The sequence below is a fragment of the Drosophila ficusphila genome, unplaced genomic scaffold (assembly GCF_018152265.1).
Source record: "Drosophila ficusphila isolate 14025-0441.05 unplaced genomic scaffold, ASM1815226v1 contig_106, whole genome shotgun sequence".
NCBI lineage: Eukaryota > Metazoa > Arthropoda > Insecta > Diptera > Drosophilidae > Drosophila > Drosophila ficusphila.
In genome coordinates, this window is record NW_025063993.1 from 3,925,377 (window position 1) to 3,951,838 (window position 26,462).

Genomic DNA, 26,462 nt, shown 5'->3' on the forward strand with positions numbered 1-26,462 from the left:
TATATTCTGGGTATAAAAATACTTTTGCCGGCAAATTTAGGAATTGGCATTTTAGGGTATTTTTCTTTTTTTAAATGTCTCCCATCTCTATCACACTTTTTGGTTTTTTGGACTGGAAAACAGCGCAGCAGCAGCCGTTTGAAAATCATTCCCCTTTTCGAGCTAAAAACGTCGTTGAGCAATCAGGAAGAACCACAACGGCGCACCATGCCTTCGGCTGCCAATTCCGCTACTGCTACCGCTGCAACTGCCGCCAGCGCCGCTGCCAACAACAACAACGCTAGCAAGGAGAAGCGCTCCTCAATAACTTCGCTGGGCGGATCGGGGATCGCAGGAGCTGCTGCCGCCAATGGCCAGAATAACACCAGCAACAGCGGCAATTCGAGTGCTCCGGATGGCAGCCAAACGGATCTGGCCAACAACAATGCGAGCAATGGAAGCGCTGCCAAGTTGAAGGCTGCCGCTGCGGCCGCCACTCCAGAACCGTATAATCCGCTCAAGCAGCTGCTGGTGACCATCGAGCACAAGATCCGGAACCTGGAGAAGCGCAAGGTCAGTAGGGGAGCCCAGAAATACATTCTGAAAGGGTCCCTTCCTAACAGCATGGCCCACCATTTTTTATTTTCGTTCTTTCCGTGTTGCTTTGTTTCGTTTTGCGCTCACCCCGCAACCCCCCGCGCTGTTGGAACTTTTCGGGGCTGGCAGATTTTTCGCGACGCCATGTTTTCTAGAGCACGGAGTTGCCGGACCGCTTGAAGCGGCCGGCATGTCAGAAGTAGTCAAAAAACAACAATATTGCGGTTTACTTTTTGTTTCCTTTGCAGACTTGTATTTGTTATTTTCGGGTTTCTATTAAGCCGGGTTTGAGAATTCTGTACTTTAAAAACGGTTACTAACAGCTAAAAAGGGATGGGTATGGCACACTAGTTTGCAGCTTTAAATCTTTGAAAATGCATTTAATTTTTTTTTGTTTTATTTTTAAAAGTGTATGAAAAATATTTAACAATGCTATTTTTCATTTTATATCCAACATAGTAAAGTATACAAAAGAATTGTTTTGTTTGAAAATATTGAAGAAAGGCTTCTAAAGTGTTTAAAAATGGAAAAACGATATTATTCTATAAAATAAATATTAGAAAATTAGTTGCTTCAGCGGCAGAAAAATACAAATCTGTAACCACAAATTTTACTCTTTTAAACAGACCAAACTCGAGTCCTATCGCGCCATTCAGAGCACCGGAAAGGAACTGAGCGGCGATCAAGCCTCGGCCGTGGCCAAATACGACGCAGTCCTGGCCAATTTGGAGTTTGCCCGCGAGCTGGCCAAACATATCCAACAGCAGTCGAAGGAGGCCGAAAAGGAGCAAAAGAAGCAGGCGCGCAAGGTTTGTCTGTTAATTTTTACTCCTCACAGTTGTTAATTGTATACATTCTAATCAAAGGACAACCTGGTGAAGACAATTGCTGAAACGAATAAGATCCGAGAGGTTCTGATCATCCAGAACGTGCTCAGCTGCTTCAACGACGAGCAAGTGCGCAGCGACTTCCTGGCCGGCGAGAACGGAGCGAAAAAGTTGGACAGCACCGAACTGGATGTGCTTGAGAAGTTGTAAGTAGCCTACTTTGTACGATCATAAACATAATTGATCTTTTTGAGGGACTATTATATTAAAAATACCATTATTATATTATTGATGATGAAGCCGTTAGTCTTTACACAAAGTACTTACCCACCTCAATCAAACAATCTTCAACCGTTATATTTTCTAGTTCTCTGTTTTTTAATGTGAAATATTTACTTTCTCAGCTGCTCGGAGACTCAAACCCGACGACCGGAGACCGCTGATGATGTTAGCTTCATAACCTATGCCCAAAAATCAGCTGAACTGTTCTATTCGACCATCAATGCGCGTCCAAAGCCTTTTGGCGAGACGACTTTCGAGAAGATACGTGCCCTCTTCCAGCAGATCCAGGACTGCGGCTACTTGGACAAGTACTACCTGGTGCCATTGGCCGAGAACGCTGTGGCCAATAGCACGGATAGCGGCACCGGTAGTGGCGATGGGGAGGGCGGTGACTTGTTGATCGACGGCTCTGGCGAAATCGACGCGGAACTGCCATCGGAGCCGTCGGCTCGTAATTCGCTGGAGGAAGGACTGGACAAGTTGCACCTAAGTGGGCAGCCGGAACTGGAGCAGCATCCACAGCATCAACAACAGCAGGAGCGTCCTGGACATCATCTGCTGGAGCAGCACCAGCGGGCTCCTTCCCTGGAACATCAGCAGCAGACCTTGGTGGTGCAACAACAGCAACAGCAGCCGCCACAGGTTTACCAGGCAGCTCCTCCGGCAGGAGGAACAACAACTCCAGTGCATGTTCTGTACGCCCCGGCGCCGCCTCCCCAGCAGCCTCAACAGCAGCCACCGCATCCTCACCAGCTGATGAGCAGCCCCGTGAATCTCCATGCCTTGCAGACAGGAGCTGCTGCTCCGCCGCCACAACAGCAGCAGCCACATCCAGCTCATTTTGCTCCCAACGTGCGGGCCGTGGAGCAGAACTACTTCAAGCAGCCGCCGCCGCATCCGCAGGCTCCTGGGCTGCAGGCACCAACGCCCCAGCAGCAACAATTCATGCAGCAGTGTCGTCCTTTGGCGGAGGTCTTGGGCACAGGAAGCTTCCACTTTCTGCAGGACAGCGAACTGGACAATCCTGAGGCTTTGGCCCAGCCTCCTCCGACCAATCCGGGATTGGTATTCGAGCAACAGCCACAGCAGCCGAACCATGTCGAAGAACCACCGCAGGCCATAAAAACGCTGACCTTCACCAACCAGTCGTTCCCGTCGCAGCCGCCGAAGCCTCAGCAGCAGGCTCCTCCGCAGCAGCAGCTCTTCTCCCCGGTTTTGATCCACGAGCAACGCCAGCAGCAACCGCAGCAGCAGCCTCAGCCCATGCTGATTATGCCGCGTCTGCCAACCCAGCAGCCTCAGCAGCCAGCTCCTCAGGGAATTGGCATGCAGCCGGGCGATATGACCTCAGTTTTTACGTACGAAAACTCTGTGGTCACCTATGAGCAGCAGATCCAACAGCAGCTGAAACAGCAACAACAACAGCAGCAACAACAACAGCAGCAGCAACATCAGCAGCAGCAGCAGCTGCTGGAAGAGCCATCATCTGTTAATACGTCGTCGAGTGTGGGCGCTGGTGGCGATGTGGAGAACAATGAGTGGCATGCCCGCAACAACGATACGAATGCTGCAGCCACAGCTGCGCTCTCGAATGTGCTGAAGGGCGAGGCCACGCCGCAGGCACAGCCCACCAAGTGGAGCTCGGAGATGAACGCCATGAGTAGCGCTGCCTCGAACGGCAGCAGCAACACCAGCCACAAGCAGGAGTGGGCCACTCCCAGGGACCACAGCGCTGGCGGCGGTAATGGTGGTTATGCAGACAACGAGGGCAACAACCACTGGAACAACTCGCAGGGCGAGGGACGTCGCAACTCCGGCAACTACCAGCGACGCGGCGGAGACCGCGATAACCGGGATCGCGACCAAGGCGGACGAGGCGATGAGAGGCGCAACGGCGGCGACAGAGGCAACTACCGTTCGCGTCAGTACGGCAACTCCTCGAACCCGAACGGACGCAACTCGGGCAACAGCGGCGTGTACTTCCGCAACAATGAGTCGGGCAATAGCGGTGCCAGCAGCTACTACCAGAACGGAGGAGGCGGAGGTGGCACGTACAACAAGGAGTCGCGCTACGAGTCATCCGGCGGTGGAAGCTATCGCGGCCAGCGAGGCGGCAACCAGCAGAGGAATGTTAATGGTTCATACGGAGGCGGCAGGCCCATGGGCGATCGTGGGCGTGGCGGATCGGGAAACCAGGGAAGCGGTGGTGGCTACGTAAACCGCCAAAACCAGTCGCAACGCTTGCCTCTTGGACTGGAGAATAAAAACTGAGCAAACAATACGTATTAATCGCAAACAAAAGAACATACAATTCATGCAAACCATACACAAACCAATCACCCACATGCAAGTAATGGCCACGTAGACGTACAATTATCGTTACGTATAAAACTCTCAACCAGAAGAAATGGAAATCTATCAAAAAGAATCCTTTATATCGCAACTAGGGAAACGAAAATGAAGCAGCAGCAAACCGATACATGCACATTTTTGAAAACAATTTATAATTATTTCCCTTGATTTTGGTTTATTTGATAATGTATTAATAATAAAACAAAATAGTTGTTAGAAACAAAAGGATTTACAACTACATACAGGAAAGTAAACGCTCTAAGGGTTTCTAAAACTCCCAGACAGGACAGGATTTCGGCAAAACCACTAATGAAATATTGGCAAAACATCTCGGGTTAGTCTCTCCCGACCGAATTCACAATATCCCTGTTTGGCTGCGTTGAAGCTGATGCGATAACACAGATGTCGAGAGAAAGAATAAAAAGTATTTATACGTCTTAGCAATTAAATAACGATTCTGAATTATACAAATTAATTACTATTACCTATATATATAAACGAATGATAAATATATTTATAGTTTGTGCTCTTACTGTCATGCTCTATCCCATTTCAACATCTTTTTTTGTTTTACCAAACTTTTACACACAAAAAAGAAAAAAATAGTTGTAATTACCACTGCGTGAATGAAGAATTGTGCACACTAACAGTGCATTATAAATGAAATGAAAATTATGTATTTGCAAAAAAGTACATACATTAAACAAAAGTATATAAAAAAGCTCGTTTTCTTTAAATAAGCGAACGGGTCAACTATGTCTATACATTTAAATATCTTAGCGTACGCGAGTTTTGTCAACCCAACCCAATAGTTTATGATAAAAAATCCTGGATGGTATAAAAATCTTTTTTCATCTTTATTTGTCCTTTTCTTGTACTTTTTTCTTAGATTCAACCGATTCCGCATCGCAAAGGAAATATAGACCAGCCAAAATTAGTGTAATTCCAATTCCAGATAACGATGTGAGTGGTTCCTGGTAAACAAGTGCTCCTAAAATAAACTATTGAACGGATGTTAGTCATAATTTAGCAAACATTTCCGAAGAGTTCCCAACCGATAAGACATAATTGGAGGCGGCTGTTAAAACAACGCAAGTTAAAGTTTGTTCGGTCATCTGGAGAGCCTTCAAAAAACAACGCAAGTTGCTTACATTGCACACTATCATAAGAACCAATGGCGGGACTCGGAATAATGCAATTTCTGTAAGGAGTGTACATCGATTTGCGAGCTCATTGTTTTCCAAATAGAAAACCACTCCAAACTTACCTAAATAAGAGGAGCCTAAAGTACTTCCCGACGTATTCAGTAATTTCAGTGCGCTTAGGTGGCTGGGGAGCTTACCAAAAAAGCTTCCCCCGCAGCAAAAGACCCAGCTACTAAGCTATAACGATATTTGGCTAGCGACTCCATTAATTTTATATTTCAACAAGAAAGGAAGCTAGCTTCGGCAAGCCGAAGCTTATATACCCTTGCAGTCATCAAATATGTCGAACAAAACGCATAAAGGCTAGACAACATCGAAGCTAAGACGATTTTTCTATTCATTTCCCATTTTTTTGACTATAGAGATATGGGAGCTATACGATATAGTTGTCCGATTTTGATCAAATTTAACTCGTAATTCAAGAGTCGTAAGAACACTCTATATTCCAAAAATCATACTTTTCTGATGAAAAACAACGATGTTATCAATTTATTTCCATTAATTCTATATATAATTTTCGATCTCTCCTATGGCAGCTATATGATAGAGTTATCCGATTTTGATCAAATTTAATCCGAAATTCAATAACAGTTAGAAAACGCCATCTTGAAGAATTCAAGTCGATCTGATGAAAAACAACAGAGTGAGAATTTTTTATTTCATTCTCTTGTATTGGAGCTATCCGATATAGTCGGCCGATCCGGCTCGTTCCGACTTATATACTGCGTGCAACAACTACACAACTTTTGGGAAAGTTTCAGCTCGATAGCTTTAAAACTGAGAGACTAGTTTGCGCGGAAACGGACAGACGGACAGACGGACAGACGGACAGACGGACAGACGTACATACATATTTCGATTCTGCTCGTGATGCTGATCAAGAATATATATACTTTATGGGGTCTGAGGTGTCTCCTTCACTGCGTTGCAAACTTCTGACTGAAATTATAATACCCTTTTGCTCTGCAAGGGTATAAAAATAAACAAAAAACTGAAACAGCTGATTTTCAAAGCTGCCAACTTTGAATAAAACAAAAACTGCCAACTTCGGTCAAAAATTAAATTTAAATTTCACGACAGGTGGCGCTGTTAATTTTGGCGCGAGCTCAAAAGAAAAACTATATTTTTATTTTTTTTTTGTAATTCTTTTGTTTATTTTACAAAACGTTCAGCTAATGCCTTGACATTCAAATCGAATAAAGTCTCTTCTGCTAATTGCGCGTTGTTTTTTGTATTTTATCTCTAAATCATTTGGAATTGTGTATATATACAAACATAGTTACTACGTAAATAATACAAAGTTTCTTGCATTTCTCAACAGAACCCAACTCTCATAGCGCAGAGCAAGGTAATTTACTGAAAAATAAATCCAGATCGAACTGGGCCAAATCTTAATGCTGTCTGGCATAAACATCTTTTCTTTTCGAACATTTAGACACTTATATGGGGAATTGCTTAAGTGCTTTGCTTTGCATTTCATTGCTTTGCTTTACTTTGCTGTCACGTTTTAACTACAATTTCGCTATAGTTTATTTGTTAAATATTTCATACTTGTTGCATAATACTTTGCCTGTTTCGGTTTCAACACTCACACACTGAACCACAGCTAATTTCAATGCACTCCAAGCAAATCATTAAGTTAAGTTCTTAGCACTTCTATATAAATATTTTTGATGTTTTTTATGGTTTTGATTTGGGTTTTACGTATCAACTAAGGTAAACTGCTCACATTTATTTAATATACTTTTTATGATCTTTCAAATGTATACATATGGTTGTATATTTGTATAAATTTTATCGTATAATTGGTTGTGTGTGTGTGTAGTGTCAGCTAGGAAAATGCAACGACTTTGAGCCGTTCTGGGAGCTCACAGAATTGAACCCCCTCTTAAACCAACATGCATTTGTGTTGTCAACATTCAACAATTCACTCACTGAATTCGGCTAATCTAAAAGAAGACACTTTCGCGACGCCATTCGAATAATGGCCTATTCCTCTGATCGCAAATCAGGTTGGTTTAATACCCTGTGATTCTAGTTGGTTAGTTGGTTAGTTTAGTTTCTACATCAGGACGCAGCACCGGCGACTGGAACTCGTGCTGTCGGTGACCACGTCCCCGGTGATTCCGCTGAACTTGTTCAGCGAGCTGCCCGCCGGCGAGGAGCCCTCGAAGTCGGATAGCAGGCTGCCCGGACCCATTTGGCCCATCGGTTGCGTCGAGATCGGTGCCGATCCGTTGTTGTTGTTGTTGCTTGTGCTAAGGTTGTTGTTGTTGTTGTTGGTGGTGGTGGTGCTGCTGCCAGTGCCGCCGGCTCCTAAAACAGAACCATTAGTTGTGGTTGCAGTTGCAGCTGCAATTTGATGGGCATTGCTAGTTGTTTGGGATGACAGTTCGAAATTATTGAGGACATTGGCGGTGCGTGAAAGCGAGCGTTGCTTCTTCAAGTTGGCCAACGTGGCACTGTAGCCATCCAAGGCAACATGCTGCTGTTGCTGCTGCTGCTGCTGCTGGAGTTGCTGTTGCTGCTGCTGATGTTGCTGCAACAGCAGCACGTGTTGCTGCTGGTGGAGTTGCTGCTGGTGCTGCTGCTGTTGATGTTGCTGATGGTGGTGCGTGCTGTTGGTGTCTGGATGTTGATGGTTTTTGGCAAGGCGGTGGGGTGTGTTTGTTTTTAGGGTGGTGCGGCAGTGGTGTAGTTGTTGTTTTTTTTTTATTGTCGATGATGATGCGGGCAGGCAGACGACACAGAACGGGCGAAACGAGGCACAACAACAACAACAAAAAAGAATGAAACAGAAACAAGCAAATGTTATTTTACTTTCGTCCTTTTCTTTTTTTCTGAGAGTTAAGTTTGCAAATACCCCTTAACCAGTTGGGTGGGATCGGTTATGTGTGGCGGATGTTTCATGCAAATACCCTGTGTGTTATTGCAGCCATGCTATGTAATCATTGGGAACCTAACTAGGATAGTTATTAGTTTAAGCAAAATAAAAAAAAAAAACCAAAAAAATAAATATAAAAGAAAAATAAAACTCAATCATATTAAATTATTAAGCTTACAACATATAGGTACTTTGCCCCTTAAGATGTCATATTCAAGAAGTATTATAAATAAAAATGGCTTGACAACAATTTTACAATCTTCTACTCACATATTTGCAAAATATTTCAAAGCAACATAAAATATAATTCAATCTTGAGTTTTTTGAATCTATACAGTCAGACATCCCCCTTAAACATTTCTACCCTAATATCCTTCCCATTCACAGGGCAAACCCCATTCGATGTTCTAACCATGCTGTAAGCTGTGTTTGCTTGTTGGAAGTATTTTCATTTCCATTTTAGTAGAGTCGTTAAATAAACATTAAACATTGACATTGACACGGGGACAGAATGGCGCTTAAGCAGGACTCTCCGAGATACGTCGACGCTCCTTGGGAGCCAATGGGGCAATGGAATGATTGGAGGTGGTCGGATGGCACGGATGAGCGACTGGGTGGCAGGGGGGAAGCGGAAGCGGAAGCAATCCGGACACGTGGCCAGTAAGTGTTGGCAAACTCACCCACGAGGACGGTGACCTGGACGTTGATCTTCCCGTTGGCAGCCTCCTTGGACGACTGGATCTGAACGGCCTCGGCGCTGGCCGCCGTTCCCTTCTCGGTGAGGATGACGGCCGCCGCCGAGGTGGCCCGCTGCATGTCGCCAGCGGCGCCGGCGGCCTTCAGGCGGAGCAGCTCGTCGTTTTCCCGCCCGTCCGGCGGACGACGCGACTGATAGGAATGTGTGGCGGTGGCCGCCAGCGCGGCGGAGGAAGCCATCATGGCGTTGTCCAGCGCATCGGCGGACTTGGAGTGCGGCAGTGGTTGGCCATTCGAACTGCCCGTCGAGGGTCGCTTCTCCCCGTTGTTGTTCCCGTACCCGTAGCCATTCGAGAGGGGATCTCCTCCCGAGGAGGGGGCCTCCGAGTCGGTCGCCTCCTGGGCCTGCAGACGCAGCCGCGTCTCCTCGACGGCGTCCTTTTTGGTTGTCAGCGTTTTGTCCCGCAAGCTGGTCCGTCGCACTGATTGGGCTCTGTGGAATTGAGGTGCTTATGGTGCTAATGTTTTTTTTATTAATGGATTCTTAAGAATGCTTACCTGGTGTTGTTGCTCTGCGAGCGTCGAACGCGCCGCCGCTGCGCTTCAGCCAGTCGTTTGCTCTCCTGCTCCGTCTTCAGCTGCTCGATGCGCTCCCTGATCTCGGGATCCTCGCAAATATCTGCGAACATTAAGTTACGGGATTTTTCATTTAGAATAAATAAGGTAAATAGTTGTAAATAAACGCGTTATAGCCATGTGGTAAGGATACTAAATGCTGCATAATATGCATCTAATCCACTTGAATGCACAATTATAGAAATAAATTTATTACATTTTATACTAAAAGTTTATTTAAATCTTGTAATTCAATTTCATTAATTTGCCAAAAGTTGTTTATAGTAATATTGGTTTATGCCAAGAGAAATGTTACCTAAAATTTTTACCACTAGGGAAACTCCTTTCTAAAATTCAAGTAGCCATCAAGCTTCAAAAGCTTTTAGCAATCCTTCCTTCTTTTGCTCACCAAAACGAGTTTTACATAAAGGAAAAAGTGTCTATCCAAAAAGATTTACACGTTCTCCTTGTTAACGCAAATAACAATTTATGGCTCAATTTAATATTCATGGATGATTCGCCTCGCAAAGGTTTCCATTGCTTTTGGGCCACAACCTCTTTGCATATTCTCACCTGAGGGCGTCTCGTCGTCCTTGTTGCGAACATTTAAATCAGCACCACACTGGGCGAGCATTTCCAGCACCTCCAGCTGAAGAGAACAACAATGAAGGTGATTATTCCATCGTTCACCCTTTACTTTATTCAGCTTCACTTACATGTCCCCAGCAGGCGGCGGCATGAACCGGAGTCCACAGATCCTTGTCCATGGCATCCACGTTGACATGCTGCTCCAGCAGAAACTCCACGACGCGGACATATCCATTCGCAGCGGCTATATGAAGCTGGACAGTTGGGATAAATTACAAATTATTCATGGGGACAAATTAAGGAGTCGTTTATAAAATGTAATAAAATTTAAAATGTTCAAAAAAACTTTAATCTAAGCTCGAAATGGAGTTTATATAAGTTTAACGAGTAAGTAATATTAACTTAACAGATATTATTTTATTAAAGTTGTTCTTTAACCTTGACTACACAGAGCAAATGACGGATTTTTATAAGTAAACAAGAATCAATTTAAGATGAACATACATATATTTAATAAAAACTTATAAAATTGTTGGATTCTGAATTTTAATCTAAAGCTTTGGCTTTTTTGTTTATAATTCGAATATTTAATTCTGTTTTTCATTTAAACACTTTGTATAATTTTTTATTGAATGAGCGCTTTGATAGTAAATGGCAAACTTGTGAATTGAATATGTTGTGATTGCATTTGAAAAGATTTAGAACGCAAGTTAAACATTTTGTATGTCCTACAATTTTTTTGTCATGTGCAATTGTAATAATTGAACTCACCGGTGTGGCGCACTGGTAGTCCGGCTCCTCGAGGTCGCCGCCGGTGCGGGCCAGCTCCATGAGGTCGCGGAGCATGATCCGCTCCGTGGAGGAGCGCGTCTCGTCGATCAGCTCCTGGGTGACGCCCCGCTGGGCCATCTCGCCCTCGATGAAGTCGAGCGTGTTCTCGTCGTCGCAGAGGTCGTAGGGCATGTTGCCGTCGGTGTTGACGGCCAGCAGGTTGGCGCCGTGCCGGATGAGGATGCGCACCAGCTCGAGGTGTCCACAGGTGGCGGCCGCATGGAGCGGCGTCCACTTGTCGCTGTCCTGGGCATCCACATTCGCTCCGTACTCCAAAAGGAGCTGCAGCATCTCGACGTTGTTGTCGATGCACGCCTGGTGCATCGCGGTCAGTCCGTCCTCGTTGGCGGCATCCGGGGTGATCCCGTGCTGCAGGAGGGCCGCCACCTCGGGCATGTCGTTGCGGGAGGCGGCCTCGAGGAGCACCACGCTGTTCTCGAAGGATATGTGCCGCCGCCCGCTCACCGTTCCCGATCCGTTCGCGTGCCGGAAGTGGTGCGTGGTGTCTCCGTTCCCGTTCATCAGCCCGTTGCCCAGCTGGCCGTTTCCGGTTCCGCTCGCCGCGTTGCCCTTCGCCCGCTGCAGCTTGGCCCACTCCTTCTCCTTCTGCCGGGAGAGCTTCAGCTGCTGGGCACGACGTCTGTTGCAAATGGAGGGGAAGGGATTTGGGTAGAGTTTGGGGATTAGTTGCGGAAATTTGATAGCACAAAAGCGGAAGGCAAGGAGGAGCCCACAAGAAAACAAAGGGAGCTTTGCTCAGCAACACTCACAAATATTTGCATTCAGCTTATCGGCAGTTATGTTAGACTAAGTTAGGCTACCAAACTAAAATGGATAGTTTGAGTTGAGATTGCAAGGAAAGGATTATTATATCTTTATATTCATCATTACATTTTCCAGCATGAGGAGAATTAAAGATATATTTTAATGTTACTAAATTTACCATCCTCATTAAGTTTCTCTTATCGAAAAAGCACTTAAATAAATTGGACTAATAACACAAGATAAATTGGATAATACATATGAAAATAAATAGAGCATTCTCTGTTTGTTCCTCCTTACGACGTTTTGATTTTGTGTTTTTATTTTAATCAAATATTATTTTTAAAACAAAATTTGTTTTCTGTTTGCTAAGAACTGATACTTGAAACCGATTTTAGTAATTTTTGTAAGCAAGTATCCCTGAAACTGCAATATCATATTCATAGGTCTGTTCTAAGCTCTTCTGATTATAACAATAATAATAATAATAATGTTCTTTAAAGTATACAACTCACAATCGGGCCAGTTGGAGGCGCTCGTGGGTGGGCAGGCTCTCGACGGTCTGCATCTCGGCCACGAGGTCCGCGTGCTCCATCTTGAGCTGCTTGGTGTAGCTGGCATCCTCCTGGCTCTTGCGCTGGATGAGAATGCCCTTGATCATGTTGATTGGAGGATGGGAACCTTACACCCGCTCAGTGATATGTTTGCCAGTGGACTCTGCAATTATTCTCAACAATTTTATAGCGTTTGACAACAATTTGCGGGGCCTTTGTTGCTTTCGTTGCAGTTTGTGATGATGTCGCCTGATGTCGTCTGGTCCGCATGCATTTGTATGCAAATTGTAATTTGCATCTTTGAATTTGATTTGATTGCGGGTGTTGTTCTGGCGTTGTTTGTTGTTGCCCTCGTTGTTGCTCTCGTTGCTCGTTGCTCGTAGATGTTGCAGCTGTTCGGATTGCTGCCGCAGCTGTTGCTACCTTCTGCCTTTCCCCTGCTGCTGCTGGATCCTTTCACTCCTGGTCAACACCCGAGGCTGCTCCCATGGCAACTACCACGTCTATCCTTCGTCCTGTGCGGTTGTCCGGTCCTGTCCTCTGTGTTTACTTATGATTTGCTTTGCCAGCTGTTGATATTTGCCGAAGCCCTCTCCGCCGCAACTTTTCGTTGTAAACTCTGCAAGGAGCAAAATCAAAAAAGGGAAAAAATGAAATAAAATACATGCAATATTCCACAGAGTTTTTGGGTTTTTAATAGTTTCGCTCGGCTGCTCAAAACTGAAAAGCTCATGTCTTAAATCTGGCTGCCTGGTAAGTTTTAGCATGATAAATGAGTCCTGAAAGAGTGGGGTCATGGCAATTGTGTTAATGGATCCAAAGTTGAAGAAGCACAAACTATTATTCCCATCCACTTTATTTTCGAACTTGAACGCGTGTGCTTTACTCTACTTAAAATGGGGTAGCTAAATTACTTGTGTACTTTAAAATTTGTTATATTAATGATTACACGTTTAAGCTTTGAATTTGTTTCCTTCACATTACTAAATTATATGTTAAGGTTTTAAGAGATTGGTTAGCTAAAAAAGTTTAGTTTGCTGTTCAACTCTGTAAACTAAAGCGAGCCCTAACCAAACATTTCATTTATTTTCGATTTCCAATGTCATATCCTTTTAATGTTTTAAATAAAAGGGAAGTTTAATCAAAAGTTTGCCGTTTCCCTAGAGTATTTCAACTTTCATGAAGCAAAGGGAAAATTTCCTTCGTAATGGTTATTTTGGGTGCGTTGAAGCGTAGGGATAATGCTGATGACGCATGTGTCCTTGGATCGCCTTAACCCTCCGGTGCCCCCTTCTCACTGCTCCCCAGCACTCCACTCGACCTGTCATCGATAGCCGGGCCAATGCCTTGAATAAGTATTAGCCACTGCTTCGTGGAAATTGCATGCCAAGGAGCCATCATCGAGCTGAGTTTACTTTACTTTCGGTTCAAGCCACACGCCCAATCTCATGTGCAACCAGCTTGATCCTGTGGATGTGTCTTATCCCAGGTCGGTCAACAAAAAGAATTACTAAGTGGACTTGCAACAAAAATTCCGAAGAAGAAACTCTGAGCTTTTTAAAGCCATGCTGAGTTGGCTGAGCAAAAAGCAAGAAGACATTAGGTTGCTAATTTACTATGCTCTCAGAGCAAAAACATTTAAGGCGAAAGGAAGAAAATGGCTTCCGGATTATGCACCTTAAAAGATTTGTATATTCTTGTTAGTGGCAAAAAAGCTGAGTAGTTACGACTTTAAAAGTATTTCTATGCTTATGATTTTCTGCAAAGTAATGTTTTCTTAAATTGGGTTTGAAATGAAGTACGCAGATTATTTATTTTGCCAATTACTTTTGCTTAGCGTAAGCCATAAATTTAATCCAGAAACTTAAACCACAGTTGGTTTACTTAAGGTTTAACCAGAGAACAAACATCAGAATTCATTATAAATCAATGCCACTAATTAATTCCATTCATCAATTATGAACATGTTGTCTTGCACAATATTAAGCCATTAAACAATCCCAATGAAATTATTTTGGCGTTCTTCCGTATGAACATTCTCGAGCTCAATTTCACAGCAAAATAAACGGAAGCATTTGTTAAACTAACAATCAATCATCCTCCGGTTTCAGAGGAGATTTTCCCTTGGAAACACCAGCAAAAAGTACACAATCTGCCTCTTTTATTTGAGTATATCGGCAATCTGTATCAATTCTTATTTGATGGTAGAGTAAAGTTCATTATCATAAATTGAAAATTGTAATTATTGTTTGCCTTGAAAAATTGCAATCGCGAAAGGAGAGTGCATATGCAAGCACTTTCCACTTCCACATTGCAGCAGTAATAGTGATTAAAGGAACAATTTAAATCGAATATCGATTATGGCAGGCAACACACTTTTCGGCATCCTGTTACGGCATGTGGATGTCCTTGGAGTGGATGGATGGGAAATTGCAGCCATTGAGGATATGTTCATTTATGAGTTTTGTCGGATGCAACACAAAAGGAATTTCCACCCGACGTGAATATGTTTAATGCATGAGGGTGTCCCAAAAATTGTCGATAACAGGAGCTGCAAGAACAACAAATACATGCACGCACTGCCCGAATAACAATGGAAAGCAATCCAACCCCCTCTCTATGCCGAACACCATGGCGTATGCGTGATATCTCTGCGGTCAGTCAAGCCCAAACGATCGCTCCCTCTCTGTCGCACCTCATTCCTCATCCTCCCTCTCTGTCGCACCTCATTCCTCATCCTCCCTCTCTTTCGCACTTCATTCCTCATCCGTGCGTGCCCGAAAGTTCGTGTTATTAATTTCGCCTGCCTCGTTTTAAGCTCAATATTTGTGCAACTATATAATGGCAGAAGCGCAAATAATTTATGGCTCCAAAGGCAAACGTTCAAAGATAAAGATAAGGAAAGCTCGGCACAGAAAACCGAACGAATCTTAAAAGCATTCGAAATCCTAAAATCACAGAAGCGGTGATGCACAGAAAATTAAAATCCAGAAAACATTTGATATATGCAACAACCTTTAAATGATTATTTATTCTATAATAAAATGTTTTTCATATTTATGTTAATTGTTATCTACCTGGCAGAGACATATTGTTATGTGTTTCTAAACGTTATATTAAATAGCTAAGATTGATATAATTGATATTAATTTATATTGATATAAAAATTAAATATACTAGTGTAACTCAGTAAAGCAGCAAAACTACACCAGGTGCACAAAAATAATTTTCTGTATAACTTTTCCTAGCAAAAGCGCAATTAATTAACGTCTTAAAGGCAGACATTAACCGATAAGATAATGAAGGCTCAGCAGAAGACAACAGTCGCCAAACGAAACTCAAATACACTCAAAGCAATTTAATTTGTCTTTTTTTCGCAGTCAAGTGCCCCCAAACATCAAGGCAAGTGACGAAAGCCACGATGACCTCAAGGGGCGGATGAAAGGGGCGGCAAATGAATGGCACTCGACAGGCGCAACGTGCAACATGAGACAACAGCAACAAAAGGCTCGGCTAAAAAACACCTCCTGGCATTATCCTTCGTATGGGTCAGGGGATCCAACTGACGACGAAATCTGCCGACGGCCAGCGGCCAAGGAATCCCTCCTCCCTTCTAATGAGTGCCAGCAACATCACTGGATTCAGTGGCAGCTGCACAAGCCTAAGCTCGATTGCTACAGTGGTAACTGGCTAAACAAAATCTAAAATTTTATTTCTTAAATGATGTGTATGGTAGCTTAAGACACAAACTTACAATAAAAAAATTGCAAAACATTTTATCTTTTTGTAATATTTTACAAATATTTAGTTGCGCATTTTTTATAATTTAATTAATAGTTTTCTGGCATTATTATTTTGTTCAAAAGCGTTTACTATGTTGTTTTTCACTTTAATAAAATTACCTTATTTTTACTAAATTTAACTAGGGAGTAAAGATCTCGCTTTCTAACATTTAGCCCCTCAAACAGCATAGGAGGCCATCATTAAACTAGCGTTTGTGCTCTCAGCCACACTTGGCTCCCATAATTGCAAGCTCGTTTGCCAGAATTAATTAAACCCTCGGCAAGGGTTTGCGCTACCTTCTTTTCACTTTGCCATAATTATTTTCCATTTTTCTCATCAATAAGAATTTCCAATTAAAAATATTCAGCGCCACGCGTTGCTCATTATTTCCTCGTACAGTTTGTGGTCATCGAAGCGTTAGGGTTCCGCTTAATTAGCAGCCACTGTAGGAGGGCAGGGTTGTGGGGTAAAAGGGGTTCGGAAGTGGGCGGGGAAGTGGGTGCGGAGTGGGTGGCTGTTGGAGTGGGTGTTGGTTGGGTCCTACTGTACTTGTGGTGCCGCTCGAGTGTCGGCTTCTCTCGCATGTGTGCTCGAGGGCAGCGAATTATGTGCTTGCACTGAGTGCAAGTGCATTAGCACCCGCCGAGAGTGGGTGGTTGGGTTGCCCAAAACGGGGTGGGTTGGGGGATGAGGAGGATTTGAGGGGGACAGGATGTTTGCCTTAACTGCCGCCCAAGTGCTTCCTTGCGAGGCCATCGCAATGTCTGCCACTGACTGGGCCCAGTTCAACTTGGCCTGGCCCGATGTTTCGGCCAAAAAGTGTGCCACAAACAGCACACAGACTCACGAGCCAAGAAGGAAGGCAAGGTAATGAAAACTATAGTTACTGCGTCTATTGTGGTGCCCTTCGCAGGGGGTAATATAATTTCAGGCAATCCATGTGCGCCTCAATTGTGACTGGAAATATAACAGCAGCAATTTCCAAGGTAATTTCTTCCTGCTAATTCCCACCGAACCTCGAATATGTATGTCCTCGAAATTTAAGTTTGAGTTTTAAGCCTACAGAACGCTTTTAAGAGAACAGCACTAAATCTAATATTTTTGTTTTCTTATGAAAAGGCAAACACCATTATTTATAACAAAAAGAAAGTTGTCAAATAAACATAAAGAAATTTTCAGGAGGTTGGATTTAACCTGAGAATTTGCATATGGCACGTGGCACTTCAATTGGTGGTCATATATACACATAATCTTAAAATCCTGACCTAAATCACTTAAACGACATAATAGAAGTCCAGCAAACTGTTCTTTTGGATAAACCAGCCATGCATAACTCATTTGAGTTTGGGTCACCTTTAAAAAATTTTGTTAATGTTGACTGCTAAAAATAGCAATTGGTTTGATTGTAATATTAGAATGAAGAATTAAGGGGTTTGGCTGAACCGAAAAGTAATTTAAATTTTGCTCTAACATAAGATTAAAAGCAAATAAATAAGAAGTGAAATTAAAATAAAAACTTAATCTTACTTCAACATAAGATTAAAAAAAAATAAATAAGAAGACTCGAAATAAACAATATGCAATGCAGCAATGTGAAAAACATGTTGTTTAAAACTGTGATTACCATTACCCAAAGGTTAAGTTGTATACTATTGTTAAAGGGTATAAGCGAGTTGGGTTTAAATCAAATTTGGTTCTGGCAGTGGCAGTGGCATGTTGCTTCTGCTGCCGTTGTGTTGGCCCCAAAAATGAAAATCAAATAAAGCGATTGCACGTGAGCCAAGTCTCGAGTCAGCGAGGTTGAGTTGCGATGGGGATGAGATGGGTTGGCTTATGGGTACGAGAACACAAGGATTTGGGGAGCTGGGAAGTTGGGGACTGAGCCTCCGCCGAGACGGGGAAAATGCGAATTGGGTTTGCAACTTTGTTGTTTCCGCTTTGTTGACTCTGCCCAACCCGGCTGGTTGGCCGGTCCGACGCCCATTTTGGCCAGGAGTGGAGTGGCAGAGGACGTGGCTCATGCAAATTAAATTTCAGTGCTGATTTGTCTGCAGTGCCTGCTGCGTCTGGCAAACGGGGTCACAGGTGTACTTTGTGCCAGTTAAAGTTCGTTTCGTTTCGTTTCGTTTTGTTGGTGTTTGCTGGTTTTTTAGGACTTCGACTCACTGGGGCAGGTCCCCAAGGACCCGGAGGACGAGCCGAAATTTTCCAGTGACTTGGCCCAATGGACAGGGCCATGTCACTCCGGGGTCGGTTGGCCAAAGCTGGGCAGCTTACCATAAGCGACGGAGAAATAATGCTTACGAGCAAAAACACAAAATAATGAGCGGGCTTCACATGAGATTTCAACGAGTTGAAATGAATTGCTCCAAGGGACCGGCATTCCTTGGCAACGAAATGTTTGCTGTAGTTAGGTTGCTACTGGCAAATTTTGCCACAAAACATTGTCGCAGAAAGAGCTCTCGGAGGTTTTTGCGGAGTTATGCTGAGTTCTGAGGAATTTCAACTTAGTTTCAACCTCATTCATACGAAGTGCCTGAAGGCTTGTGGGAAGGGTTAAATAAATGTGTTCACTAAAAGCTTCTGTAGTTGAACACGTGGTTTAGCACACAGATGCTTTTATATCATTGAAACTTTGTGGTTTATTAATATAAACTTGGTGCATACGTGTTAATTTAAACTTCGTTTGCGCTGATAATTGTTTTCCATTGCACGTGCAGCTGGCAAAATTGTTGAGTAATTAAATTTAAAACGAAACTATAAGTTTAATAAACTCTTTTTATAACTTATTTTTAGTTGTGTCTATAAATTCAATGATGCAGTTTTTTGATACAAAACTGAATGTTTACTCATAAAAAATTATGTATTCTCCTTTATGTAATTTATAAAATCCTGGGTTTAAAATGCTTTTCCAACTGAAACTTACTGTTACAGAAGCATAATTTTCAGCAGAATATGCATAAGCAGTGAGTAAATATTACCATCTATAAACTGAAGGACCAACTTTACTTAATGGCTGTACTTCCCTGCTGTAACCCGTCTCCTTCCAATTTCCCAGTAAAGTTCGTTACATACTCGTTCGGAAAAAAGTGTCCACAACTGATTATCATGGAGTGCTATATCCCATTTGGCCCGCCAGTGATGTGTTCATTACGTTGGCGGCAACCAACCCCCGATTTCTGGTCCATACCTCCCTCGATATGAACTGAGAGAAAATCTGCTGTCAATCATGGAATTCATAATGCAGTGTGACAAGCAAGATACAACACAAAATTGATAGTTTCTCAACCTAATAATCAAGATACTAAGCAAAGATTATATAAGCAAAAGTGGTTTTCTAAGACCCTATGATTTTTTGATAGGTTGTATTAATTTTTTAAAAATGTGTTGCGATGTTATACTTTTGCATATCAATTTCCCGCAGTGCAATTCGTTGTGAAGCAGTCAACTGGCCAACTGGCGTGCACAATTTAACAGAAGCCTTGGTCATCTCTCAAAATTTAGCACGTCGTCGTGTTAAGACCCTCGCCGCCCACCGCCCACTGCCCCCCACCACGCCCCTGTTCCACTCTCTACTCAATCAAGTTTACTGATGACACATGTATATATAGCGGCGGAGCCCAACGAATCCCGCCCACTGTCAGCATGACGTGGCATGTCCTTGCTCTGATCCCACTTCCTCCTGCTGGACACCCTCCCTCTCTCTTTCCCCTCGTCTCCTCTCATTTCATTCATTTCATTTTTGTTTAAGCTTCGCCAGCCATTATTTCCGTAATTTTTCTTCACCAGCTTAACAACGTGTTGGTGCGGTTTTTTGTACATATAGTACGTATAAATACGCGGTACTTGTAGGAGTTGAATGATATGTGGTATTGCTGAAAACAAATAAAAAAACAACTAATGGAGTGTGAAACCTATAAACGCAACTCATGAAGGTTTAGAAATTAAACGTATTGTTGTCACTTGGTAATAAAATGTATCGAAAAAAAAATGTATGCAGTCTGGAACGTTTTAATGACTAGGAAAATGCTTTTAAATAATAATTAAAAAACTGATGTTTTGCAGTAAGTTGTCTATATTTAAATACACATTTTTAAAGCAATGACTTTTTAAGTGATTTCAAAATTATTAAGCTTTATAGCGTTAACTCAGAAATAAGCTCACAGTTAAATAAAGTTGAATAAATAAAGTTAAATAAAAAATAAACACGTTTGGTAAATAAATACATTCAATTCTAACAAATGGTGTATTGATTTAAGAAAAGTTTAAAGTAAACACCACTCTAAACTGACTATTTTTCGGTCGACGCAATGGACCTTTTCGCTGATTAATATTCGAGTAAGCCCTTTTTAAAGCCGTTCTGTGCACCTGACGCCCACTTTTGTTTCCCTTTTCTGACCTTTGTTTATTTTTTTTTTTTGTTTATCGCAGCTGTCATTGCGGTCTTGATGACCTTAAAGTGCCACCTACAGTTCAATTGTTTGCGTATCGGTTTAATTATTACCTTTCGCCCCCTATCATTTAGCGCTGATGCTGTCTCCCTCCCTCCTGCAGCCAGAGGCGGGCTCCCCCTTTTACCGCTTGTCGCCTGGCCCGTTCATTTATTTATATTCACGCCCGCGGCTTATTTTCATTTCGCTGACCCACTGCCGGTGTCCCGCCCACTTTTCCACCCTCTCCACTTCTCCTTATTCTGCCGCCCCTTTGCCCATTTGGCACGTGTCTTTGTTGTTAAATTGCTCTTTCCGTTGGCCGAGTTGTTTTGCTTCTGTTCCCGTTCTTCCCGTTGTATTTTTAAGAGTTGTTGGTGTACTCGTGCACAAAAAGAAATTATTTTAAATTATGTACTCCAAGAACTTTTTAAAGCAAATAAACATCAAGCCAAAAACTGTTTGGATAATATTCTATATCCTAATCTTCAGAGTCTTAAATATACATTTTTAAAAGCTCTTTTTTATGATAAAGAACATAATTCTTAAAAAGTGTATAAAGGAAGTGAAGTGCAGTAAAATAATTGAAACCAAAATTCGCGGTTCTCCTTCATTAGACCTTAATAGCCCTTAACTTTTCAAATAAATTCACTGTTCCCTTTAAAAAATGTATTTATTTTTTATTATAGTTGTACAAATATTTTTAAACTTATGCTGTTGAATTTTTACTATTTAATTGAACGAGCGAGGTTGCAAGCCTAATAATTTTGTTGGTATCTTTGTTAGTGATTAAAATTAACATACCCAAACTTTTAGATGACAAAAGCAAACTAAAAACAAAATCAGTATGTTCGCTTTTTAAATATGTAAATAACAGTTATTAAAATTTTAATATAATATTGTAAAAGTAAATATGTACATGAAAGACCAAAAAGTTTCAATCCAAATATTTTTGGCGGTATATTTGTTAGTGTTTTTAAGGTGTTGTTGGTGTTGCCTTCAGTGTTTTTGTTTTTGTTGGTGTCGTTGTTCTTGTGCGTGGTTGCATTTATTTATGCGAGCGCAAAGAGGAAAATTGTGTCGACGCTTCTCGAGCTTTTTCCCTTTGCCTCTTTTTTCTACTTTGCAGGTGAAATATTTTTAATTAAAAAATCTTTTATTTAAGCGAGTGTCAAGAGCTTGCGTCGTTATCAACACCTCCTACCCCTCATCGCGACTTTCTCCCCTATTTTACTTCATGTTTTAGCATATGCGCAAACTAAACTCTTGTTAGCGAACTTATTTCGTTCTTTTACAGTCCTGGTGTTGGCTAATAACAATTTTGGTTCTTTATTTAATAATCGTGGCAAAAATTGTAACTTAAATACATTTTAAATGACCGAAGTTTTTACACATGGGATCCCATTTTTTGTCTGTTTACAGCAAAGGTAATAAAGACGCAAAAATATATTCATCACGGATACTTAATTTTGTAATCATGGTTTAATAATACGGATATTTTTTAGTTGTAAATACAAATAGGTTTGTTTCGTTGGTTTCGCTTCCAGAAATTAAACAATAAAAATGATTCGTTTTATAATTGGAATAGTAATTATTGAAAGTCACACCTTACTATTATTCTCCTTAAAAATGAAAGAATTGTTGTGTATCAATTTTATTTTACCCTAACGTTTTAAATGTTCCAGAATATCCTTTAATTTTATTTCGGTATCCTTACCTAAAATGAAAGTAAAAATAAAAATGTAAATTAATAAGCAAGTCAGACATAATAAATAAACACACTTTTCTTAACAATACATTATTATTATATGTACGTAAAAACTATATTTCTGTCTCGCGGCCAATATGTTAATTAACTTTAAACTTTTATTAACACCTTTCCCATACATGGTTAGTGAGCCATTTTAGAACCCTAATAAGCCATCATTCTTTGTTTGCGCTTGTATCACAAGACCGGGCTTCTCGTCAGATACCGCAAGCAAACACAAACAAACCCGATTCAAAGCTGCTATTTTTTATTTCCTTATCTGACACACTTTTTACGTTTTTCGTGCTCTATTGTAGCCCTAATGCAGTTTGCTTGTTGTTCTTGAAAACCCCAAGCAAAAAGTTATGAAATCCTTTTGAGTGCAGTGTACAAATCCCTGAGGGCGAAAGCACAGAACAAAATTGTATAAACAACTATGTTAAAGTTAAATGTGATTTCGCTTTGCTTAATTTTTCCATCATATATTTTAACTTTTTACATAACAATGTTTATTTCTTTTACAAATGCGACATAAACTGCTATTATATAGTGCTTAAAAAGTTTTTACTTTATTGTAATGCAAATACTTATAGCAAAAAAGATCCCAATTTTCCACAAATGATCACACATTCAAAAATTATTTTTCCTCTGTATGGTGACCGTTGAATGTTGTTATGCTCCTTCGTCTTTATTGCGGCTGCCACTTTCGATGCCTTCGCATGCCACCTCTTATACTCGTATATCTATGCGTTCCAGATTTTAAACAAGGTTAGCATAGAACGTGCACACAGTCACAACACATGACCAAAAGTTTTCCCATTTTCCATTTCCCCCATTTGCCGTTACCGTTCCACTCACTCTCACCCAATTTTTCTTTTTCGGTCATTTGCAATGTGTACGCCATTTTGTAGAGCCCCGTTAGTCACCCCGATCCCCGGGCAATATACAACCCCCCTCCCCATCTGCTATACTATTCCCTTTAAAGGGGGCTCCAAAGTGCGGAGGGGTGAGTTAGCGGCTTTTGCGAAACGGTGTCAAACGGATATGCATGTTGATTTAATTTGCACCTTCGTTTAAACGCTCCCAATCCCCGTTCCCTCCTCCCCAAAAAAAAATCCATTGTCACCCCCCTTGCGTTCGGAAAGTAAATTATTTTTGCGCCCTGCTCGTAAATTAGACCTACATAGGATCGCTTTGGCACTGTTCTAGTTCTATATATATACTCCTATGGAAGTAAATGTGGTTCGGTTCTGTGCAGGTCGGCGTCCCGTGTGCGAAAATCAACGCCGGCTAATTGCGCGATTTTTATCACCCCAATATAAACGAGGTCGCAACACCTTGGGGGGAATAAATTATGGCAAAAACTGCACACAGAGCCGCCAGGGATTATAATTCCGCTGAATTCCCCTTACGCAAACTATGCTCATAAAAAGAAAGTGAAGCCTTTGTAACCAACAATAGGTAATTGAAAAAACAAAACCATTTTTTAAATTTTTTATTGCGTTGAACTTATTAACAGAAAGTTTAAAGAACCAGGAGTTAATATTGAAGAATAATGACCAGATTGTTCCTTTGAAATCTTTATTATTCCAAAAGCCTAAATAAACTATTAAGGGAACGCTTAATAATCCCCTTCGTTGTCCATTACATCACGTTATTAGCTATCCTTGTGATTAATTAAACTGCAGAAGCCACAAAACGTTGGCGTCATTGAGGGAACGGGCCAACGCTGCGTATGAGTAATGAGCCCATGAATGAAATTCCTTTTTTATATTTTCCGTGCTGGTGCTGGTGTGTGGTGTGTGGGGAAAGTTTATTATGCGGATGGAAGGCAGTGGGTATAACTGTCAGGGAACGGGACTGATTTCGGTGGATGTGGCACGTGTCGGTGGTCCGCTACTTATTTATTTAGTGGCTTAATAATTGAGCACGTGATCTTATAAACGTTATGGCCAGCTCGACTCCTATTTCCCGCCCGCTTGGTCTTCATTTGAGGCACGTAATTGGCTTTCGAGAGTGCACACACCATGGCAAATTTGTATTAAAAGCGACTCCGTCCACTGAAAGGGTTTAGGACGGCTTATATGGGCTTATTATGGACAGAACGGCGAACGGACTTCAGAGGAGCCGCACCAGACGGAGGCACGTAGCAATGGGTGGGTGGTGACTTAATTGGGTGGCTCAGGTGGCCGGCAGTGGGTTGCAAGGTGTCTGAGTGGCTTTCCACCTGCTCCTCCTGCCTGTGGTCGGCCGTTCTTCCTGTTATGATTCCAAACTGTTGTTGGCCCCACGATGACGATGATGGGGCCATGTCAATGGCAACAATTGGAGGCTTAAACAGGAGTTTACAGGATTTGAAAAAGAGGGTGAGGTAAGCTAGAGTCAGTCTCTTGGGGATTAAATTAAAAATCAACAGAGAGTTTAAGCATTTTGGCTTCCTTATCGTCAATTTTCGAATAATGGCTTTAGTTAATATTCAAAATAAAGGCTTAACGTTGTTCTATAAGTTGGCTAGTTTAATAGGCACATATTTTCATAAAGGCTTATTACATTTAGGTTTATCATGACCCCATTTAATATGCTGACGTTTACTCCATCAAAGTAATTTAAACATAATGTAGTACTAAAAGGTAAATTAACGTAATTTACATTTATTTAATCATTTATGCATATTCTTCCCCTCTTCTGAATTTCATAATTTAATAAATTCGAGCTTCCTTTTTTACATGAATTATGCAAATTCGAATGCTATTTCTCGGCTCAGTAGAATTGTCAATCGTTGTTGGAATTTATGCCTCCTACTAAGAGAGCTGCATTAAATTATTGCACGAAAAATGTTTGTGAAATTAAAGATCACTCGCGGTCCGATGAAAGCAAAAAGAAATTATTAAAAAATCAAATCGTTTTGTCTGCTGATTATTACCACTTTGGCGGTTATTGGCGTTTTTATTCGAAAGTTCATTAAAATAATCGTCAATTTTGTGTTTAATTTGTTTACAAGTATAAATTATTTGGTTTACCCCATGCAACGAATTGAAATTCACAATTGCCGAGCTATGGAAATTTCTCGCCCGGCAACAAATTGGTTGCGGATGATGGGAGGCGAAAATTGGCATCAACTGAATCAAATTATTCAGTTCAGCGGGGCTACAAACGTTAACAGACACAACTGCCAATATTTGGAAATATTGCAAATGGCACATATTGCAAATTGTTTGGCATATTTTTACCTTTGTGGTTGGAATGCATTCAGTTGATAAAAGGGCTTACTATACGGTCAATCAAAGAATTTATCTACACTAACTGGGCATTTAAATTGCTATCTATCGCTAAAGTCTTATCTAACTATAGCAAATTATCTAACTTTGATATCAGCACTCTGCTCTTTTATCTTCGTTTTCAATACCAAAACTTATCTATGTTATTCGAACGCTCAACGTAAAAAATTCCATTCGATTATCTTCTTTTTCTCAATTTAGCTTAACGAGCTTTTTGTAGTACCCTTTTTTATAAGGAATCTTAACTTTGTGAATACGTTTCCTTAAACTATAGATTTTATTAAAATACTAAATTTAAAATAAAATGTGTATTTCGTAAATGTATTTAATTAAAAAAAAACTTTAGATTTATTAAAGCAGATGTGTAAAAATTCTTATTTCTTTACAGGTACTAAAATAAAAGTTATTTATTATTAATTATTATTTATTAGATTTACTTTTTTGTTTCTTGTTTTATTTTAGAGTATTTAAAGCTGTGGAAATCCCATCTATCTTGAATCTGTCGGGATAAAAAAGTTGTAAAAAAGTTTGCTATCGAGCCAAATTGCTGCGAAGCACATGGTTTCCAGATATCAACGAAGAATGAACATATGGACCGCAGTCCGTGAAAGAAACCAGGAAAAGTGAAAAGAAGGAAAAACCTGAAGAGGGAACCTTGTGTGTGTGCTCCTTTCGAGGCTTCTTTTTGCCACTTTTTGCTATCCAATAAGGTTGCCATTGCCGCCATTTCCTCTCTTTTTCCTCTTCTTCGAAAATTTTTTCTCATACTTATTTTTGTTTGACATTTCCTTCGGCTTCGTTCTCTGAGATTTCCTTGTTGGCTTTGTTGTTGTCAAATATTTCTTTCCTTTGAACTGGAAATTTACCTTGAAAGATATGTGGCCTGCACATACGTAGCATGCAAAGCCCTAATGTGCGAAAACTGATGTATGTATGTTTTCGATTGAGTGTACACAGTTAAAAATTCAAATACTACTTATAATATTTATAATTTAAATACATTAAAACATACTCTAAAAATACATTTAAATTTTGCTCAAATTCAGTGTATT

At 41.3% G+C, this 26,462-nt stretch overlaps 3 protein-coding genes across 9 annotated transcripts in view; 1 reads left to right on the plus strand and 2 right to left on the minus strand.

Moving 5' to 3' along the window:
* The first annotated feature begins 92 nt into the window (after positions 1-92).
* LOC108088313 (caprin homolog) lies at positions 93-4,587 on the plus strand. The gene is made up of 4 exons (XM_017186049.1): positions 93-552; positions 1,203-1,385; positions 1,443-1,609; positions 1,808-4,587. Exons 1-4 carry the CDS (start codon positions 208-210, stop codon positions 3,954-3,956), a joined length of 2,844 nt encoding a protein of 947 aa, XP_017041538.1. The 5' UTR covers positions 93-207; the 3' UTR covers positions 3,957-4,587.
* Positions 4,588-4,870: 283 nt separating this feature from the next.
* On the minus strand, positions 4,871-5,448 carry LOC108088314. The gene is given in 4 exon segments (XM_017186050.2): positions 4,871-5,038; positions 5,093-5,238; positions 5,305-5,394; positions 5,397-5,448. Coding segments are annotated over 4 exon segments (432 nt in total). The 3' UTR covers positions 4,871-4,894.
* A 923-nt stretch (positions 5,449-6,371) lies between these two features.
* LOC108088318 (protein phosphatase 1 regulatory subunit 16A) overlaps positions 6,372-26,462 on the minus strand; it is a 62,249-nt gene continuing 42,158 nt past the window's right edge. For 6 of the 7 annotated variants that reach the window (XM_043209119.1, XM_043209118.1, XM_043209117.1 and 3 more), the window contains 7 exons: positions 12,134-12,791; positions 10,797-11,496; positions 10,154-10,279; positions 10,011-10,086; positions 9,381-9,501; positions 8,807-9,315; positions 6,372-7,870 (listed from right to left, as the gene is read on the minus strand). In XM_043209119.1, coding sequence (XP_043065054.1) covers positions 7,305-7,870; positions 8,807-9,315; positions 9,381-9,501; positions 10,011-10,086; positions 10,154-10,279; positions 10,797-11,496; positions 12,134-12,279 — 2,244 coding nt within the window. In that variant the 5' untranslated portion in view covers positions 12,280-12,791 and the 3' untranslated portion in view covers positions 6,372-7,304. The remainder of the gene's footprint in view (positions 7,871-8,806; positions 9,316-9,380; positions 9,502-10,010; positions 10,087-10,153; positions 10,280-10,796; positions 11,497-12,133; positions 12,792-26,462) is intronic. The other variant, XM_043209123.1, reaches the window with a different exon arrangement.

What these genes read in the sequence shown, in the direction of transcription:
- LOC108088313 (XM_017186049.1), top strand. Translation starts at nt 208, where the DNA reads ATGCCTTCGGCTGCCAATTCCGCTACTGCTACCGCTGCAACTGCCGCC. An exon ending in GGAACCTGGAGAAGCGCAAG is followed by an intron (nt 553 to 1,202) that starts GTCAGTAGGGGA and finishes TCTTTTAAACAG; the next exon opens with ACCAAACTCGAGTCCTATCG. An exon ending in CTGGATGTGCTTGAGAAGTT is followed by an intron (nt 1,610 to 1,807) that starts GTAAGTAGCCTA and finishes TTACTTTCTCAG; the next exon opens with CTGCTCGGAGACTCAAACCC.